The sequence below is a fragment of the Pteronotus mesoamericanus genome, unplaced genomic scaffold (assembly GCF_021234165.1).
Source record: "Pteronotus mesoamericanus isolate MK-2021 breed Mesoamerican mustached bat unplaced genomic scaffold, CSHL_Meso_final contig_263, whole genome shotgun sequence".
Lineage (NCBI taxonomy): Eukaryota > Metazoa > Chordata > Mammalia > Chiroptera > Mormoopidae > Pteronotus > Pteronotus mesoamericanus.
In genome coordinates this window covers 3,586,937-3,609,011 of record NW_026555112.1, presented here as the reverse complement: position 1 = coordinate 3,609,011, position 22,075 = coordinate 3,586,937, and the positions used below count along the sequence as shown (strand labels likewise).

Sequence of the window (22,075 nt, the reverse complement as noted above, 5' to 3'; positions counted from 1 at the left end):
TTTTCCAGAATCGACGTCCCTATGAAGACAGGGACTTTGTTTTGTTCGCCACTGTAATCTCAGTGGCCAGAACACTGCCTGGCACAGAGGAGGGGCTCAATCAATATTTATTTAGTAAAGTAATAAAATATCAGCCCTATGCTAGGTACTGGGGCTCCAACCGTGGTTCCTACTCTCAAGGTCCAGCCTGGAACACCGATAAGCTGAGGCAGAGTTGCAGGACAGTCCGATGGTGCAAAAGGAGAGCGCTGTGCTAGGTCCAGAGCTGGCCCCAAGGAGGGCAGAGGGCAGAGGGCAGAGGGCAGGAGGGCGGAGGGAAGGGGGCAGGAGGGCAGCAGTCACAGTGCTTGAGCAACACAAAGAAGGTTTTAAAGGGATGAAGATACTTCAGCTGGGTTTAGAAGGATGACCCCCAAGGGGTAGACATCCCAAGGTATGATCCAAGTTGGGTAAAGTACAGGTGGCCTCAGGAGGACCTGGCGTGAGGAGGTGTCACCATGACCTTCCTTGGGGCCACACTCTGGCCGTTTCTGACAACAAGCCAGTCCTGGGGCTGAGCGGCTCCTGCCACTTCGCCCCCGCTCCCCTGCCCTTCACCCATTCACTGCCCCTCCTAGGCTCCAGCCTGAGGTCCCAGGACCTTGCGGGCCAGTGCAGCTTTGGTCTTTGGGTGATGGCTTTTAAGGGGGCTCCACCCAGCAACACCAACTACACGTGAGGGCTGGGAACAGAGGTGTCCTGGAGCTGGCTCATACTGGCTCAGGAGAGGCAATGGTTAAATAGTTGGAAATTTTGTGAGCCAGCTATTAAACCATTGTTAGCTTGAAATTGTCCACAGGGGTGTCCACAGTGGAGGTATTTACATCCCAGAAACTGGCAAATGCTATGAATTTGGGCTCCCCCGCACCGCCCGAGCCAGTCTCCCAGCCACACCACTGGCTGGAGGACAGCATAGGCTGACAGTTTTTCAATGTTCCATGGAAGGATTTGAAGGGTTGCAACAAACATTTGATTACCATTTTGTTAAAACAAAAGATTTGAAAGTTGGACTTTAAAGCATCCAAAAAACTGCACTCAGAGGTTCAATATCCATGCACTTGGGCTGCTCGGGCAACTGTTTGGTGAGCAGCTCCCAGAGGTGGCCTCCCCTTCCATTCGCTAGGCTTGGAGAGCGGCCTGAGGTTGCAGAGCAAGCTGGTGAAATGCTGGCGGTTTTCTCAAAACCGAGCTCTGCAAGGGCACCAACTGTAAAGGCAAGTTGGGCGCTGAGGCTGACAAAAGATCAAGTTCATCAAAAGACCCTCTGTGTTCTCCTGATAGACTTGATGATAAATGTGAATTAAAAGTTACGAGATAAAGTCACAGCTAATATAATATTACTTTCTCGCCTGCTGTAATTTCAATTTTCATGTGGGATTTCATCGGAAAGGAGAGTTCTGATGTCACCCAGTCAACTCATGATACCGCAGAAAAAATTGTAGCCCTGCCCTGTCCTCCCCCCCACCCCACGCCGGCTAAGGCCACTTTGCTTCTGGAGGTGCAGTTTTCTGCAAAGCAAAAGGAAAGAAGGAGACCTGGAACTTTCTAAAAGTGAGGACTTCTGGTTCCTCTTCATTGTGCCCTAAAGCCACCTGAAACACACCTGTACCCGCTCCAGTTCCACAAATGCGCACCTGTCCGGGCCCACAGGCCTTGGCCCTGCTGACCTCTCTGGCCTCATCCCCTACTGCCTACCCCTCACTTGCTCTTCCAGTTCCTAGAGCTCGCCAAGCTCAACGCGGCCTCAGGGCCTTTGCACTTGCTGTATTTCCTCTGCCCAGCAAATCTCTTTCTGCAGATCATCACATAGCTGGATCCTCCTCACTGTCTCTGTTTCTTTTTCATCTCCTCACAGAGGCTTCCTCCGATCATCCAGTTTAAAGCAGGTAGCTCTTACACAACCTCATCATCTTCCATGGCTTCAGCCTGTCTCCTGTTCATTCAGCTTGTCTCCTGTTCTTTCTTATTCTGACGGTCTCAGATCATCTTGTCATTGTCAATACTCCCCGCAATACAAGCTCAATGAGACCAGGGACTTGTCTGTTGGACTCACCACTGTATCTCTTGCTCTTTGCACATAGTAGGTGTTTGAGAACTATTTTCTGAATGAATAAATGAACCAGTGGATGCCAACCATAGTTTCTAGGCACTCTTTTGACATAAGGAAGTGGTTTTCAAGCTGGACTCCCTGGAGCCTTGAGATACCTTGGAGAACGCTTAGGGGCACCTCCTTTGGGCGTGGACTCAGGGAAGAGACCAGTTTGGGGAGACTCTAGATCTCCCTCAATTGGAAGCTGCTTTCTATGGACCTGGTTTTATGTTGAGCATTTTCATTGTTCATTGGACAGAGGGCTCAGGGACCACAGAGCGAGGCAGCTCGTTCCTGAGACAGCATTGGCTGGAAGGTTAGGCTCTGTACCTCCAAACTGATACTTGGGAATCTGTGCCTGGGACACAGCAACATAGAGTGAGCATTGCTGTTGAGGGGTGGCAGCAGGAAGACCAGGGCCATGGCAGACACGTCACTCAGGCCCAGGCATGAGGGTGAGGCCTTTGGGAGCGAGGGGGGCCTAGTCTAAGTTTTCTTTCCAGCTGCCTCAGCTCCTTGCCCCTGAGTCACAAACTGTGGACGGGCTGGCTGGTGCTTTCTGCCGAGGCCACATGTGAGAAGCCAGCATTTTCCAACCACAACTTTAAACACAATGTTTGCTCCTACACTCACCAAGAGAGCAGGAGCCCCCTCTCTGTGGCCTCATTAAATGGGATTCTATTTTCACAGAACTCCCTTTTAGAACATTCTTATTTGCTGTTCCGGCCTCGCGGAGAGACAGCCCGAGAGGCTCTGCTGATAAAATGACTCTGGGCATGATAGAGATGGGGAGATGCTGAAATGAATAGCAGCTTTGTTTATTTGGCACTGGGACAGGAGAGGGGAGCTACGGCAAAAAAAATAAATAAAGTTCCCCTTCTCTCCACAAGAATAAACTGACTCTGCCCGCATGGCCAGCAACACAATTTACTTCACAGAACAGAACAAAGGCAAGTGGGCTGAGATTAACGTTTGGAGAAGAAATTTATTTATAAAGTAATTATGGGGTGGGCGTGGGATAGGGCTGGGGAATGGGTAAGATCAAAAGGCATTTGAGATGCCTAATTGTAAAGCCAAAAATAAAAAGCAGCAACAAACTGGGTATATGTATACACACGCTAAGGCATTTATATATACACGTCTATATACACAGGACTCCTAAATAGGACTGGTTCCTCTCTCTGCAGGCTGGACCTGTGCTTCCTTCCCACAGTGACAAGGAGATAATAGTAATTAATAATGCCGCTGTTTTCTGACAGCGTGTCCAGCTTTGTGCGAAGCAGCGTATGCACACAATAGCAGGCATTGCACCCTTTCCACTTACTTAGCTTCCCTGAGCTTCGGTTTTCCCTTCTGCAAAATGAGGACAGTCAGATTATCTACTGCACAGAGCTGCTGTGACAATGAAACAAGACGATGCACATAAAACACGGAGCACAGGACCTGGCGCCTAGTAAGTGCTCAATAAATGGTGGCTCTTATTCTTGTTATTTTCCAATGGTACCTCACACTCAAAATGCTAAAAACTGCAATTATCTTTCCCCTCAAGCCTATCCTTTTTGATTTCATATTTTAGTGAAAGGAATCACCAACTCTCAATTTTCCCCTGCCTGACATCCAGTCAGTCCCCAAGTTCAGTCCCCCAGTTCTTTCGATTCTGCTTTTCTTCTATCTCTTAATTGTATCCTTATCGCAGTCCTTGCTGTCTCGGCGCCTGCCTGGGTTCGAACTCTTATTTCTTCTCTGAATGGCTACAGTTTTTCCCTAATGGGTCCTAGGGGCTCCAAACTCCCTCACCTTGCCCCTGCTGCTGCCTTATAAACCCAACCATGCCCTTTTTTCCCCTTTAGCTTAAGACTCAGCAGTGGGTCTCTCTCTTACCTAGAAGACCAAGTCCAAATTCTAGAGCGCAGTGTAAAATGCGTCTATGATCTGGCCTTGACTTTTTTCCCCGTCTCACTTATTCTTCCAGTGATTTTCTTGTTCTATCACTCTCCTTCCTTCCCATGTCACCTCACAGAAAGGCTTCCCTGGTCACGCCCCTGTCATGCTCTGTCCCTCTTATGCTATTTTGTCTTGACGCCCTTCTCATCACATGACATAACTCAGTTTTGTTCACTCTCATATGGTCTGCCTCCCCCGTGGGATGTAAGCTCCGTGAGGACCGAGACGCGGCGGTGCGGAGTGTCACAGCTCGCGGTCTTAGAATAGTGCCTGGAGTGTGGAGTGCACTCATTAAGTATTTCATGAGCAAATGAATGAATAAACACGCTTTGCTTTCCAGTGAACCAGTATTTTTCAAACTTTGAGTTTGAAATGGGTCGTGAAGCCAATTTAATGGGTCACAACCAACATTTAAAAAATAAAATAGAATGCAGCAGCTTATATTAAAACACCTTGCACAGAGAAAGGGCAAGTGTTCTTCTTTTGTACTCTATCTATCTATCTATCTATCTATCTACCTACCTATCTAATATCTGGGAATCAAGTGACAAGGGAAAATGTATTGCTTATTGCGGTTTGCTATACAAATTTTTGGAAAACATCGCACTGTGAAGAGTACAATGGTAAATATTTTAGGCTTTGAAGGCGTTAGTCACTATTCAACTCTGATCTTTTAGTGTGAAAGCAGCTATAGACAATATGTACACATATGAGCAGAGCTGCATCACAGTAAAACTTTACTAACACCACCAGTTCAGGGGCTGGATTTGGCCTGTGGGTTTCCGTTTGCCAAGCCCTGCACTAGACTGAGGTTTAGCACGAGCCTGGGTCTTTTGTATGTGAATTCTCAGCATTCAGGAGCCACGTCGTTTTCATCCCTGGAACTTAATCAAAGTCCTCCATCCCAGGGCCTACCCCTAACTCACCCCTTGCACATAATCAATGCTCATGAATATTTGCCAAAATACTAAACATTTACTGAGCCCCACCCCCCAGCACAGCTGAGCACTAAATCCATCAATGTCTGTTGGATGAATAAAATAGCCCTTGGTCTTAGATTCTCAATAGCCTTTGCCCCTCTCCCAATCCTTCTAACTGCTGAGACTCAGAGCTCAAAGGATGTCCTTGCCCTGGCTGCCTGGGTCATGTGCTGCCAGGGGTCGGAAGGGGTGGTGGGAAGTGACAAGAATAATGGAGGGTTTGGTGTTCTGTTGAGGGAACTGCCTAATTATCCTGCTTATCAGTGTGCTGGTTCCTTTCCTTTGCTCTTGCCTTTAATAAATCAAACCTCCTTCAGTTGGTATTGAGCTCCCGGGTCACTGACTCTTTTGCCCACGTGTTTATAGAGTTACAGTGTGACCGTGAGATTGAATGGAAGGGAAGGGAGGCACCTGACAAGTGTCAGCTCTGAAAGGCAACACTTGAGCTTCCCAGGCGCCGGCAGGGTGCAGGGTGCAGGGTGCCAGGGCGCTGGCCTGGACTGGGTGGGGGGAGCGGAGTCGGTGGGTGCAGTTTGTGCACCCAGTGAGCTTACCCTCCAGCAGGGCAGGGTTCAGATTACGGGATGACACAGAGCAGGGGTCTGCAAACTACATCCTGAGGGTAAATGCCAGTTTTTGTGGGGCCCATGAATTACAAATCGTGTTTAAATGGTTGGAAAAATATATCAAAAGAATGCTATTCCATGGCATGTGAAAATAATATGTAATTTAGATTTTGTGTCCATGAAAAAAGCTGCATTGGAATAGCCATCCTCATTCACTTACGCATCGTCTAGGGTCGCACGGCAATGGTGGAGTTGAGTGGTTGCAACAGAAACTGTGTAGCCTGAGCACCTAAGGTATTTACCATCTGACTCTGTACAGGAAAAGCATGCTGACCCCTGAGCAGCATGACCAGAACGACACGCTGACATGGACTGGCAGCACTGACATCACCCAGGAGCTCATTAGAAACGGGACTCCCATGCAGGCCCCGTCCAGGCTTCGTGAGTCAGAATCTGCATTTTAACAAGATCCCCGGTGATCTGCAAGCACCTGAAAGCGTAGGAAACATTTAGGTCTCAGAGGAAGTGAATCTACATCCCTGAAGCATCTACAATATTTTAAGAGTGCTTTATCTCAGTCAGTCTGCAGGGCAACCCCTCAACCACTAGGGAGATTTGTTTATTTAGGACTATTTTGCAGATAAGAAAATAAAGACTCCAAGTCAAGTGCGGGACCAATGTTATACACCTAGGAAGGGTTTGGGCTTGGATTTGAACTCTCCCATCCATCGCACGACCTGTGGCCTTGACTCTTAGGTTCTGTGGCCCCCTCTACAGAGAGGCCAAGACTCCATTCAGAATCCGGAGATACCTAACTGGACCCCAAGGTGTCCAGTGGCTACAACAAAGGTTTTATTTCACTTCTATGGCATTTCAAAATACATTACAATTAGCTGCTGATATTTTAAGATCAGAAGAACTCATACGGGAGGCTCAGAACATTGGCGTCGCATGAAAGGATCAGATGATCAGGTCTCCCCAGGCTGCATGGTGTCTCAGAGCTTTGTCCGGCTGGGGCCGCGTGGTGGCTGCCCTTGGAGGCCAGCCTGGCCTTTCTGAGTCCCCCCAGTCCCCACCTGGGTTCTCAGCTCATTACGTCAACTACCTGGAGCCAGTGGGCATCTTGTTAAAGTGCAGAATCTGGTCATCAGGTGTGAGCACAGGTTTGGGTCCTGCATTTTCAAGGGGCTCCTGCGTGACACCAAGGTCACCCCAAAACACACTTTGAGGATCACACTTTCGGAGCTCCGGCCTTCTGACCTCAGGAGCTACACATACTTGGTCCATCACCCAGGGCTCCCGATAGGTGTCCTTGGCTGCTGCTCCCTGACCCCTCAGGGTGGCTGGGGGCCCCCGGGCCCTTCTCTTCAGTTGTTTGTAGCCTCCTCCACTGACCCCACTGAATCCTCTAAACATGACCGTCTTCTATGAGTGAATGTCATGATATGAAAAAGCTGGGAGAGCCCTCACTGTCCCACCTACCATCCCCCTTGCATTGTCCCACCTCACTCCTGGACAGCGGGGTGCTGCTGTGCAGGTCTCTTGGGGCTGGAGGCCAGCAGTTGAGGCATGAGACAGGGTCTGCCCATAGCATCTCATTTGTCTGGAGGCTTAGCAGAGGCTGCTGCTAACTGTGCTTTAAGATGTCTGTTCACTCTGCTCCAAAACACACGCGTACGCACACATGCACGCACGCACACATGCACTCCAAAACGTAAGAAGCCCACTGTTTACATCCTTCTCTGGCTTCCCCCACAAACAGCCCTGCCGCAGCCACCTGTCAGCAGCGATGCCAGCTGCCCCCACATGGAGCTACTTCCAAGAAGCCAGAGATGTGGCTGGCTGCTTCCACTTCCGGGAAGCGTGGTGGGAGGCTGCCCTGTGCTGTGTTCCCAGGGAGGCAGGTGGCCTCTGCTTGTCTAGGACATCACTTCTCTTGCTGGCCAGTAGTAAGAACGGGCTGTGTCTGCACACTCTGGCCAAGGAAGGCCTCAGTGGACACACAGGCTGTGTTCCAAACAGGCTGGTGGAGCTCTCTGGAGGCCGCTCTCCTCTGGCTTGGGTGCCAGGACCAGTGGAAAGAATGTGCAGCCTTTACAGCACGCAATGTGTGACCCAGTGCACATCATTCTGTCTCCTTGGCCTCTGCTTATCTCATCTGTTAAGTGGGTATCATGACACCAACACCCACCTCAAAGGACTGCTGGGGTTTGAACGGGCTCCCAGTGTGGGTGTAGCTGGGAAACTGCATATGATGGTCTCATGCTGAGGAGAAAGGAAGGAGCTGGTAAGCAAACTGGGAAATCGTGGAGAGTGTTCCCCTGCTCCGGGCAAAGGGTCTCCTCCCCTCCTTCTGAGGGGCTCCAGAAGGGGTGGCTTCTCTGGCCTCTCTTACACACAGTGCAAGGATGGGTCAGCAGATATCACCAGGGAAAGAAAGAAAAGAAAAAGGAAATCTTTTTCAGTGTATGCCAGCTCAAAAGTATTCTCTTTTTCTTGGAGGTGTTGTGTGGTGAGCAAACACAAGAGCAGGTAATTTATTCTTCCCAGATGAGTCTGCCAGATAAATTCTGTCCCTTTTGACAAAACGAGACTTGTAGGTGGCAGGGCTGCACACTTTAAAACATAGTGCCAGGGGCGATATTCTTCTTTTCGTTCCTCTCATTCGCTTGTATGAGTGTGCTTAGTCTTGGCTTCAGGCCTGCGGTGAGGTCAGTCCACCAAACAAGAGACATGAAGGTCATGCTGGTCTCCAAAGTATTGACAAGTTTCTTGGGTGGAGCCCTGTGACATTCTTTATAAATCAACTCTCCAATTAAGTTGGCTGGTTGCCTTTTAATGGGAAGACATGATTCCACCAGGGCATTCCTAAAGGTCGCAGGCAGCAGGAAGAAAAGGGCTGATGGATCTGCTGACCTCAGTTCGAATTCCCTTTCTAGGACGTACCTGTGGACTTGGGCAAAATAACCCGCTCAGGTTTAGAGGAGCTGTTGAAGGTATGTATTCTGGTGCAGGGGGGGCTCAGAAATTATGAATACCTTTCCTCTATTCCTTTGTTCATCCCACCTCAGCTGACTTGAGTTATCCTAGAGAAGTCCAGGGATTTGCTCAAGATCACCATGCTGGCAAATGGCGGAGTCCAGATCAGAACCCAGGGAGGCGCAAGTCCAAAGCTCATCCTCCTCGCTTACCGACCCGTCTCCCATTTACACGGAGCTTCGTACTTTTTATTGTATGCTTGCTCATTAGTTAGTCTAAGTTATTGGGTGAGAGAAATCAGGCTTATGTGATATACTTGACAGACAGCATTTGTGTTGAAGTGACTCGCCCTGGTGAATACTGTGGCCCCATGGAGCATGGGGCTGGCAGGGGGACCCAGGTTTCCCAACCCAGACCAACACTCTTTCCAGTGAACCAAGGATGGTACAAGGGTGTGGGAACTGGCAGAGAAAGTACCACCAGTCCTTAGCTTTAAACTAGGAGAGAGTACTAAGAGATCTGAGCCTTAAATCCTTATAAGAAAAATGACTTAACAATCCAGGTGATTCACCTTCAATATGACAAACATCAGGCAAGACAGTGTCATAAAATGATGGTTTTAGTTTGCTTGTTTGTGCTCAGAATCATGGCATTTTTTTCATCCAAAGGAAGACAGAGGTTTTTAGGATTCTGTACAGAATATGTGAGTGATATATGTTTAAGTGACTTGCCCAGGTGAAAATATATATAGCGAAAAAGGGGGTAGGTACAAGTTCAGTGATCAAAAGTAACCTCACGGGGAAATCTGAGCAATAAATCCTAACTGGGCAGGTCATGGTGAATAGTCATGGCCCAGGCCTATAACCTTATTAGTGAAGGTTTAATTAAGCCCTGCCCATTGCTCTTGTGTATCTAGGTTAACACACCTTTGAAATGCCAGAAGTAATTATTTTCTAGTTCCCTCCAAGGAGAAGGCACAACCACCTTCAAGGGCGCATATACTCCTTTTAAAAGACCCATAATCTGATCCCTACCTTGCTTTCTCCCACCTTCATGTAATCTTCCTTAATTCTACACATACAGGGTGGGGCATAAGGTTTACAGTCATTTGTATGGAAAATAATACAATAATAAATAATAATACAAGAATAGACTCTGTGTTTTGCGTACTCCAACTGTAAACCTACTTTTGCTTCTCCCTGTGTATAAGACTGTAAAACTTCTATTTTCTGGAGCATTTGCGATCTTGCTTCCTGGCATTGTCCTTAGCTTGGCTCAGGCACTAGTTGCAGTGCTGTTGGCTGTTAGTTCAATGTTAACGGATCAATCATATATATTAAATAAAGTGTCTTTAAACAGAAACACAAAATAAGGTTATGTATTATTGATCAGTTGATGAAAATGTGACCAGAGGCTTAAAGGAACGTAACTTCAGCTTTCCATTAGGAGCAATGGTTGTCCAAAAGGCACATCACAGCCTTCTTGCACTTAGGAACTCAGGACAGCACTTCAGCACTATACCCGGGGGGCATTTTATACAATGAAATCACCAAAAAAAAAAAAAAAAAAAAAAGCTCAGGAATGTGCAAGCGTCATACTGCATAGACTGAGAAGAGGACACGTTTACAGCGTGGGAACTGAAGCCAGAAGGCAGAGCGTGCCTTGTTTGACCTCAGGAACGTGGCATATTGGGTGACTCAAATTATTTGCTGCTCTGTCTGTGTCTGTGAGTGACCATGAATAGCTGTGAGAATTGATTTGAGGGTTACAAATATACTTTAGGGAGGAGGTGAATTTGTACATATGAAATTTATGTGCTGGAATATCAGAGAAGGACTGATAGATCCCCTCCTAAGGGCCCATTTTTCTCAAGAGAAGCAGAGGAAAACTCGAGGACAGTGGTCATCTAAACAGAGTGGCAGGGTGGATGAGAGAGGACATGGAGGAGGTGGGAGCTGGGAGAGGGGTCAGGGGAGTGGGTACGGGTCCCTTCCTCTTCTCTCGCATCCCAGCTTGGTGGGGACCTTGACCATGCCTTCCCTGGAACACCTTGCAGGCTGGAACCTCTCCCCTGCTCTCACTTGACCTGGCATCTGCTGAGCGTTGAACACAGAGTGACTCTCCTCTCTGGCAGTCTCCCAGACACTGGGGGAGCTTTGATTTCTTAACTGTTCCCCCAGGCTCCATTACTCCATTTACTCATTTTCTAGTCCTCCCTCTCCATTACCATGTTATTGGGCCACCTACTCCCACTTAAAAAGTGACAGTGCCAGGAAAGCTCCTTGAGTGAGTCAGCTTAAGAGAAGAGAGCAGAGTCCAGGTCACTGGGAGCTGATGACAGCAGCAGCCCTGGCCAAGCAGGGGTGTGCAAGACCCTTGTGCTGGTGGAAACATCGTGTTTAGGAGCTGCCACCTCAACCTCCCCAAACAGACTGGCTGTCTGCAGGGGTGATTCACCTCTGTCATTTGCCACGCCAGGCTCTTCTCAGGAGGACAACAACCCTGTACACGGAGGGGCAAATGCTCGGCTGCCTGGTCTAGGTTTATTAGGCTGTGACCGTGGATATGCCCTTGACTTCTCTTAGCTCCAGCGCTGGAGCCAGACTGCCTGCACCCCGACTCCACCACTTACTCCCTGTGCCTCAGTTTCCTCAAATGTAAAATGGAGTTTTTTATATATATATATATGTGTGTGTGTGTGTGTGTAAATGGAGATATATATGTAGATATCTATCTATCTATCTATCTATATCTATATAAAATACATAATGAACAATGCCTCCATTGAGTAAACTCTAGAGAGCATTAGCTTTCATTATTGTTGTGGCTGTCATTATATTTATTACTGTTCTTATCTTTAAAGTCTGGAACAGGGCCGAATAACCTCAGAGGTCTTTCTTTCCCCTCCTATATTGTTTTTGGAGATGTTCCCCCGCTGGGTGGCCCTTCTCTCTGGGCCATCGGTTCTTATATTCTAAATGAGATGCTGGGACTCAAACCCTGAAAGTCTGCAATGAGAACAAGGCGACTCCCAGGGTGGGGTCGGTTTGTTAGCGCCCGTCCTCTCTCCCGGGGACACCGTTGAGACAAGCAGTCAAGTAACCAGATATTTATACTCGTAGTGGATTTTTAAATGCCCACTCACGGAGCATTTACCAGACACCTTCCTAAATTTCAATTGATTTATTCTATCATTATTACAGCCCCAAGAGGGAGATTATTGTCTCCAAATTAGAGATGAGAAAATTGTGGCACAGAGAGATTAAGCAATTTGCCTGAAGACACACTACCAGTAAATGGTAGATCTAGACTCAGACCAAAAGACCCGACTCCAGATTCCACAAATTTTGTCCCCACACTACACTGGAAGTTGGCCTTCACCTTGGCTTCTAATCCTATGATGGTAACATAATTTTATGCCATTCTTTTCAATAGACTGCTCTTAGTATTGAGCAGTCTCAATACTAAGTGCTCCCCAAATGGATTTTCATTCTTTAGGGAATCATCTCCATGATGTCTTAACCTTTGGGAGGGTAACAGGCCCCTAGGAAAAGCTGAAAAAGGTTATGAACCCTCCCCCCAACCCCCCCAAAAAAACCAAACAAAAAACGTTCGCATCACATACATAGATTTGTTTCAGTTTTAGGGGGTTCAAACATCTCAGGCTAAATGCTCTTGAAACTCTCCATTAAGTATTCATCTTTGCTAAACTCTGCATTGATGAGAACCTCCTACCTAAAGGGCCGTCCATTCCCTTAACGTTCACCTCTGATCGCTAGAAAGGCGCTCCTTCCACACAACTGACTGTTGTTTCACCCTAACTTTGCCCCCAACTTCGCCTGCTAGATGTCATGCAGAATCAGTCCAATCTATCTTTCTGTGACAATCCTCCATGTTTCTGAAGATGCTGGCCACACTGTCTCTAGCCTGTCTAGGCTAGGTGTCTCTTCCCTTCTGTTCACTTTAATTTCCCTGGACATACTCATTTGTGCAGGGTTCTCTCCAACACCCAGGACTGGTGTACAGCCCAGAACCCAGTACAATCTTCTGGCCACGGATGGACCAGTGCATGTTCTGCATAGCAGATCTCCATTAATAAGTCCTAGAAGTGAATGACATTATTCAAAACCTTATTTTACCTCAAATATCACATATACAAAGAATTACACAGTGCAAAAAGGACACTTCAGTGGGCAAATGTCCATATAACACCCAAGCTGAGAACTGGACCTTCACCCTCTTCCCAACGGGCACTCTTCCCTTCCTCACAGAGATAATGTCTGCTCTTTTATGGTGACAATGTTCTTGCTTTTAAAAAAGTCTTATCACCTACGTATGTATCCCACTTAACACTATAGTTTAGTTTCCCTAGTGTTTTGCTTTTATATAAATGGAATCATATGAATAGGAATTCTTTTGTATCTGACAGTGGCGTTTGTGTGAGATTCATACATGTTGTTATAAATAGCTGTAGTTCATTCATCTTCATTGTGGGACATGTTCCATTTGTCCGAATATCCTGTAATTTATGTATCTATTCTATTATTAGTGGACACATGGGCGATGTCCGGGTTTTGGTGATTATGAGCAAGCTGCTATAAACATCGGTGCAAGCATGTGTGCATTTAGGCTGAGAAAAGCTAAAAGAACTTCCATGTGGCTTCAACTTAGTGGATAATATCAAGCTGTATTCCAAAGCAGTTGTACCAATTCATGTTTTCACTAGCTCTGTGTGTGTGTTTCAATCCTTCAGTGTCATCGTCAATACTTAGTCTCATTAATCTTTCTAATTTTAACTATTCTGGTGGTTGTATAGTGGCATCTCATTGTGGTTTTAATTTGCATTTCCCTAATGAGCGATGAGATTGAGCCCATTCTCATCTATTTATTGGGTATTTATAGATTAGAGGTTTTGGCCTCTCCTTCTTCATCTGACTCACACTGAACTTGTAGCCAAATGAAATAAAGTCTGACAGATGCTGTTGCTTAGTCATAGCTCCCTTGTTGACTTCAGTTGGATTTTGGGCCCCCAGAGTAGGTCCAAACGTTCTTAACAATGATGACAGCTAATATTTATTGAGTGTCCACTGTGTTCCAGGCACTGAGTTTGATATACATAATGTCTCTTAATCCTCACAAATGGTTTATAAGGTTGACATGATTATTATCTTCATTTTCCATAAGAAGAAACTAATGTGAGGAGGCTAAGTAATTTACCCAAAAGTATCACAACTAATAGGTGGCCTAATCTAGCTTTAAATCAATGCCCCTTGCAACTGAAACATAAGGCCTCCCAAAGATGGAAATGTTTGACTACACTTAATTTTTTTAATGGTTTAAAACTGAATAATAAAATGAGCATGTAACTATCAAAAGGAGAAAAATAGTTGCAAAGTATGACAAAGGATTATTGTGCTTGATATGCAAAGAGTTTGTACAAATTAATAAAAGGAAAAGCATCTCAATAAAGAAATGGCCAAAGGTTTCTGAGGTAACCTGGGAATTTCTGTTTACTTTTGCATGTTCTTTTACCCCTACAATGGATAGGAACAAAATTTATGACTCTGAGAAGTTCTGCAATAAAACTTATTTTAACACAGAGTTTTCCAAACCTATAATAATTACAATTCTTTGGAGCAGACTTTGAAGCACGTTGAACTCTATAATAACCGCTACTTCCTCTGGTTTATAGTCTGGCAAAACTTTCAACAAAGAAAAAAGGAAATGAGATTAGTTTTGTCCAGGGTCTTTCCGCTTTGACACTGCTGACATTTAGTGCTGTACGATTCTCTGCGTGGGGACCGTCTTAGCACTGGAGCACGCTGGGCAGCATCCTTGGCCTCTATCCTGTAGCTGCCAGATGCCAGTATGGCCTCTCCCGCCACTCGTGTGACAACCAAACTGCCTGGTGACATGGCCAAATGCCTCCTGGGGGGCAGGGTCATCCTGCCCTCATGAGAACCATTGGTCTAGTTTGACTGATTTCGAAAGCACTCATTTGTTCCCCACGATCACTTCCTACCGAAGCGCTCCCCAAACAGCGTAGTGTTTGATTTCTGTGCCTTGTGACATCTGCCATGCTTCATTTATCTTTTCTTCACGTCTTCCTTGTTTGTGAGAATTCCTTTCATTTCCAGACCCACCACACCACCTGCAGCTCCCCTGATGCGGAAGTTTTTTCCATTGTTCCATCTCCTAGGTGGGATTAACCTCCTTCCTTCAATCTGTATTAAAATCCTCCTCCTTCCTTCAATCCCCATACGCCCTGCACAGCTTTCTACCAGATCCCCAGCACACATTATACTTAATTATTTATGCGGCTGTCTCCCCAGTTCCTTGAGAGCAGGGACTGGGTCCTATTCATCCTCTGATTCTCAGCACAGGGTAGGTCCCAATCAATGTATGTGAACAATGAGCGCTATCTAACTGAGGATGGGTCAGCGGTTTCACCCGCAGGGCCTGAGGTGGACTTCTGGTAACACTGTGTCCATCGACGGCCTCTTTGCCAGTTTCCTCCTACGGATGCTCCCTCCGCTCGACTCCAGGCAGACAGTCTTCCTTCTGACAGAAGCTGAAAGTACCACGGAAGGTACCAATTTTGTTTTTTCCTCTCAGCCATGAATATGACATCATCTGCTCAGTCGGCATGTCCAGATCATTCTTGATAGTTTTCTCATTCCAAACAGAGAGAGAAAAGCCCTTTTCCCTCAATCTCAGCACTTTTGGAAATCTCCATTTCTGCTGGTTGATGACACTTTCTGTCCTTGGAGATGTGTCCTCCTTCCCATGTTTTGGGAGTCCTTTTGGGCCTGGGTTTCTCAGAGCCCCCCAATTCTCCCCCAGTGCCCCCCCATTCCCTTCCCACTCCGAGCATTGTGTCAGGCTCTTTAAGTATTTCCTTCTTTTTATTTCCTGTCTGGGATTATTTTAAGCTTTAGAAACAGAACTTAATTATTGGGAACCCTCTCACTTTACCACAATTGTCCCACATGGTGATAGTGTGTGGAAAGGAAGGGACACATTTGAGAAACATTAAGAACGGGCAAATGATAAGATTTGATGACCATTTGGATGTGGAGGAAGAGAGGAGATGACTCCCATATTTCTGTTTCGAGACAATGTGTGGACTGGAGATTTCAGCTCCAGATATGGTTGCAGGACAATGGAGGAGGGGGAGCAGGCTGTCTGGGAAGATCATGGGTGTGGTCTGAGGTGGTTAGAGTCTGAGGTGTCCATGGTAGACGAGGTGGAGATGCTGAGGAGGGAAATGGATACACGAGCCTGCTGCTCTGGATAGGAAATGGTTGCGGCTGGCCGTTGGCATGCGGGGGCCGCTGAGGGCGAGGCAGTAGATGAGCGCTCAGACAGTGTGTGCTGATGGAGCAGGAGGTGAAAAATGCAGCAGGAAGAAAGGTCCTTGAAGGAAATCGGAGGGGTGGTCAGAGAGAGAGGAGGAGAGTCGGGAGAGCAGCAAGAACTGGAGTTCACAGGAGAGAGTTTCGGGACAGAAGGGATGGGAGCAGCTTTAAATGATACAGGGAGGTCGACTCAGAGGTGGACTGAAGAGTGTCCGCTGGGTTAGGAGTTACTGGGGACCACAGGGAGGACAGCAGACTTGAGGGGTTGGGAGCAGAGGCCCCGGGGGACAGACACTGGGATGTATCTAAACATAGGCTCCCTCATCTGCCCACTCCATCAACAGCCTAATGTGCACCAGGGGCCGTTATAGGACACGGTAGCGGGCACACAGGCAGGACCCCACTGTCGTGCTGTTTACTTTTTAGGGAGATGTGGTATAGAGGGAGGATTTGTTTTAAAGATGGTTGTCAGAATTATCATTCACAGATGAGGAGGCCAAGCGAAGCTAGGTGGCAACTTGCTCGAGTTCCTGACAACGCTGGAGCGGGGGTCATGCCCTCCCTGCCTGGTCCTTTCATTCTTTGCCGCCCGAGGGGGTTGCTGTGTAGTGGGAAGTGATGCTGCCGAAGGTGTGCAGGTTGTGGAAGAGCAAAGGGGCAAGGCGCAGGGCTATCTGCGGCTGGCGGGGGCGCTTTCTCAGAGCGAGGTTTCTACTGGCTCCTCGATCTAGGGCCCCCGTGTTGTGTCTCGTGCTTGGGCTCAGGTCCCTCCAGCGGGGATGGCAGGCACTGAGATCTACATGTTCTCATGCGGTTCCATTTGTGCCAGAAGTTGGAGGGGCAGCCTGTGGTAGCCCCACACCCCACTTCCCCTCACTTCCACCCCCCCTTACTTAGGAGTAAATCTCCATTTCCTGTGGAGACCCGATGCACGTGGTTTGAGTGGGGTCCAATACATGTGGATGGGTGGTCCAACCCGCTCGTTAGGGGTGGGCACAGGAACCCAAGCAAGGCTGATCAATGCCCCTCCATGAGGTCAGATACAGAGATGCTGGGAAGGGGCAGGGCCTAGGGACCGGGGTGGGCCGCCCATAGCCATGTTGACTATTTGAAGGAAACAGTAGAGATGAACTGAGTCAAGAGATAGAGGAGGCTGAGCTCTGACAATGTCATCTGAGCTCCTGGACCCTGCTGTCATAATCTACGAAGAACTATTCTGGATGTCCTGGTGGGCTGAACCAGTGAATTTTTTTTCTCCCCTCATTTCAAGTTCAGTTTTTACATTTACAACTGAGAGAACCTGATCCGATGTCAGCTGTGACTGTATAAAGTAGATTATTTGCTATTGCAGAAGTTAACTGATGCCAGGGACTTCCTCCAGGGAGCCAGGTGTATTTGCTACCTTCTAGGTTTCAGCCCTGCAGGTGATAAAGATGTGAGCCACAGTGTAGCCTGGGAGAGGAAGGCACGCACAAAAGACTCGCCATTTACAACATGCTTTGCATTCATTGCCCTGAAGCCGCAATCACAGGAAACAATTAGCTAGCAATTCCAGCTTGGTTTTGACAAGTCTGGACTGAGCTGCAGAGAGGTTCCATGCTTCGGGGACTCAGCGGAAGGTAGACTGGGAAGGAGGGGAAGTGTATTATGGGCTTATCTAACACTGCTCTGGGCAGGGGGTGGTGGGGGACAGAGAGAGGGGAACAGACTGTCTGGGGCAGCTGTGTGAGTGTGAACACGAGGGTAAGAGCTGCTTCTCGTACCTTTCCCATTCCAGCGTGGGCGTGTCCCAGCTTGACCACCACAGGGAAGCGAGGGGCTGCGAGCTGAAAGAGACAAGAGGAAGTCACTCATTATCATCTCAGAGCGTGTCCACCAAGGCTCTGGGCCCCGCCTGCTCTGCAGGAAGATTCCGTCACCTGATATCACCAGGAATCCCCACAAAAATGCTTGGACAGAGGGTCGTCCTATTGCAGTTCCAGCACCCTCAATGCCAACACTGTTGGCTCCTGAAGAAAGCTCCAGCCCTTCACGCCAGTCTGCCCAGGGCACCCCCCAGTCTGGAGAGATGGCACGGGGAAGCACAATGACGGGTTTCACCTCCTGGCTTGTGTGACCTCTGACAAGCTACTGCATGGATCTGTGCCTGAGTTTCCGCATCTATAAAATGGGGGTGATGAGTATCCATCCCATAGGGTTGCGATGAGAATCGTGAATGAGTTACTGCATGTGCAGCACTTACACTGTAAGTACTCAATGAAAGGCAGCTTCTTTATTCCCGTTACAGTTCTGCGTTGTGTTATTTCCCTGACAACCTTCAAATATCTGGGAATTCTCATTCCCTCCCCACGAGCGCTTGCCAGGCCACTCTGTGAGGTTTCTCAACCACAGGGGCCGTGCCCGCCATGGGCACAAGCATCTCTTGGTCGCACCGTGGAGGGCACTGTGCTGAGGGACTGTGCTGTGTGATCTCCTTTAGAGAGTCACACTTGAGAGGGCAGCAGCCTGGCCTGGTTAGTCCCCTGTCGCACCCCCAGCTTCCAGAGCACTGCCTGGCTCAGGATAGGCGTCTGACGCGGAACCTGTGCTTCAGTCAGGCCTCTGAGCAAGACCTCCGTGGCATGCCTGTCTCTTCCGATGACACAGAGGAGGGGAGTAGCGCTCGAAGGTCAGGTGCCTGTCCACGTCCACGGCCACTGTGCTAGGAAGTGAGGGGACCAGGTTCAGACCTCGGCTCTACGTTTCCTCCCTCATGCTGCTCACACATCATCGGAGATGTGCCTGCTGGGTGCCTAGAGGTATATTTGGAGGTGCTTGGGGACATAGGTTACCCCTTGCTGATACTTAGTGATACTGTCCCTCCGCCAGCCTGGGTCAGCCCCAGCCCAGATAATCAGGTCCCACCCTCTAGGCTGCACAGTTGTCAGTGTGGTCTCTCTGTCCTAGATTGTCCCCTGGCAGTGCTGTCTGTACTGACACTCTGGGTGCCCGGCACCTAGTCTGACATAGAGAAGCTGCTGCAGGTGCTAATGAAGGGTCTCCTATGGGTCACAAGCCAGTCGATGGACCTCATCTCAGTTTACCCCTGCAGGGGCCCCATGAGGCAAGCAGGAAAGTTATTTTTAAATTAAATGTGTAGGGGTGACAGTGGTTAATAAGATTGTATAGGTTTCAAGTGTACAATACTATAGTACATCATCTGTGTATTGTGATGTGTGCTTATTACCCGAAGTTCAGTCTCCTAGAGAAGGTCTTTTTATTATCATTGCACAGATAGGAAAATTGAGACTTAAGGCAGCTGCTGGAGGGGGGTGAGGCTGGGACTTAAACTTGGGTCTGTCAGGTTCTAAGTCTGGGTGAATGGTTTTCTCTTACATCTAGTATATCCTGCATGGCTGTTGAATAAAAAAATTTCCCTCTTATCTAGGATAAAATTTACCATATCCTGGTGTCTAGTGTAAACAAGCACATTTAAAAAAGGGCAATTTTGATTTTGATTCCAGAGGCAATAGGTACACACTATAAAAAGTTTGGAAAATAAAATAAAGTGCTATATAGTTACATATAAAGAAGACAATACAAATCACTCTTGGACTTTAATAGTTTTGGTGTATTACCTGCTGGTATTCTTTTTTTAAATCTATATATTTTTTATTTGTTCTATTCTTACAAAATTAAGAGTACTGTGCATACCCAATTTTGTTTCTGTTCTTTCCACTTAATGTTATGTGATAACATGGTCCTGGTGGTAATTATTTGTCAGTTTAATCATTATTATGACATATTTCTCATATGAAGAAAAACTTAAAGAGCAATATTGGGGACATCACCTCACTTAAGAAATAAGCCATGGCCCAAACAGTTGAAGCCCCAGGTATATTTCTTTCTTCTCACATTCCCCTTTTTCCCAACCCAGAGGTATCCATTATATAAATTCTGTGTTTATCATTCAGTTGCATATATTCATATTTTAACTAAAACATGCAATTCCCAGACAATATATATATTGCATATTTTTTAAACTTTATGGAAGTGGTAGCAAAAGAATCTATTATTATACAACTTTTTGGGAGTATGTCACGTTTGTGAGATTCATGTATGTTGAGATATATCGCTCTGATTCATTTTTAACTGCTGCATAGTGTTCCATGTCATGAATACGTTCCTATTCATCCATTTCCTACTGATAAATATTTAGGCAATTTCTATTTGTCCAATTACAAACAATACCAGTACAAACGTTCTTAAACACGCTCCCCCCGCCCATGTAGGGGAGTTACTCCAGGGCACGTGCACAGGAGCCGAATTGCTGGGTCAGGCAGTGCTCGTCTCAGTTTTGCTAGATATCGCCAAACTGCCCTCCAGAGTGGTTGTGCCAACTTCTGCTCCCATGAGCAGGGAAGGCGCGTCCAACACCTGAGGCTGAAAGACTTACATTTTATCAACCCAAGGGGTGTGAAATGGAATGAATGAGTGCATTTTCACCAAGTGTCTTTTGTTCCCATGCAGAATCGTCACACTTAGCCATATACTCACAGACCCTAGACACTACCAGCAGTCGAATAATAGCCCTGGTCCGCAGTGGAGCTTCCTCTCCATCTTGTTTTAAGGTGGAGTTTGAGATGAGGGGAAACAGGTGTGCTCTCTTTTCCCTCCATCCCTCCCAGCCTGATTATTCCCCCCGCACGTTAGTGGGTGCCGGAAAGAACATGGGTGTTGGAGTTAAACTTACTTCTGTTTAGTCTTGGGCTATATATTTAACCTCTTTAAACCTTAGTTCTCTAAGAACTAAGAGAACTAGAGAACCCATGTCAGGATTGTTGGCGGAAAGAGAGATAGAATAAGGGAAGTAAAGCTGCTTAGTACCACATGGAAGTTCAAACTCAAAGTGTAGAGTTGAATCAAGGGGAGGAAGGAGCTAACTCTACCCTTGTGGGGTGAGGAGGGGATAAAGGAAGGCTGGATGATGGAGGAAGGGGAGCAGAGGACCCAGTTCGCAGTACCTGGGAATATGGGATGAAGGGACATGAAGTCCAGCAAAGGAAAATCAGGACGTTAAAAGAGGGAGTGATCAGAGGTGGTTAAAGGCTGGCAATTTGAATCTGGAGGAACCTTAGCAATAATCTTGCCTAGTCCCCTTGGTACCATTCTGCATTAGGTGGAATTTCTAGGAATGCTCCCCAAGATGTCCCACCCTAATGCCTGGAACCTGTGAATGTGATGAGGCTGTCATACAACATCGTATAATTCTGTTTTATATCACAGGTTACCTTAAAATAAAGTGATTATCTGGGAGGGCCTAATGAATCACATGAGCCTTGGGAAGCAGAGAGCTTTCTCAGGCCAGTGGCAGAAGAGGAAGGCAGAGAAATTAGAAGCATGAGAAAGACTCAGCACACCATTCCTGCTTGGAGGTGGAGGTGGCCCCACGAGAAGGGATGTGGGCAGCCTCCAGGACCTGAAGGCAGCCGCTGGCTGATAGCCAGCGAGGACATGGGGAACTGGGACCTCCAGCTCCAAAGGAACTGAGTTCCATCAATACAGAGATTGAGCTTGGAGGAGAATCTCGAGCTCCAGAGGAGAACGCAGGGCGCTGGCACCTCGAATTTGGCTTTATGAGACTCAAAGCAGAGAGCCTTGTCATGCTATCCAGGCCTTGTGGACAATACCCATCTTGAATGTCTGGGGCCATTTGAAACTGTTATTTCAATTTTTTAAAATTTCACTTAAGAAATCCCTTGGGAGTGTTCCCACTCCCTCCACTGTTTCCATCCCAGGCTGGGCCCAAGCAGTGACACTTCATGTTGGTTTTGATTCCAAACTGGTCTCCGGCCCTTCCATCTCTCCTGACACCATTCACCCTGCAGCTGCAAGGCCACTTCCCTGTCCCCATACTGACCTATTTCCCCACGGCGCATCCCAGCAACACAGAGTCTTACCTTCAGCTTTGAAGGCCCCCAATGATCTGACCCCAAATCGCCTCTTCCTTCTCCCAACACCAACTCAGAACCTTGCCAGCCAGTTCTAAAAAGAATACTATTTCTTTTTAGAAACTACAAAACTATGAGTTAATAAAGGGGTGGTCTTTTAATCTGCTAAATTTGTTGGAGCAGGTGTAGG

The 22,075-nt window shown here is 47.3% G+C and overlaps 1 protein-coding gene across 2 annotated transcripts in view; it reads right to left on the bottom strand.

Annotated features, from left to right (window-relative positions):
- The window catches only part of SYN3 (synapsin III), a 363,499-nt gene that overhangs the window by 46,259 nt on the left and 295,165 nt on the right, over positions 1–22,075 (bottom strand). For both annotated transcript variants that reach the window (XM_054574565.1, XM_054574564.1), the window contains one exon: positions 17,719–17,781. In XM_054574565.1, coding sequence (XP_054430540.1) covers positions 17,719–17,781 — 63 coding nt within the window. The remainder of the gene's footprint in view (positions 1–17,718; positions 17,782–22,075) is intronic.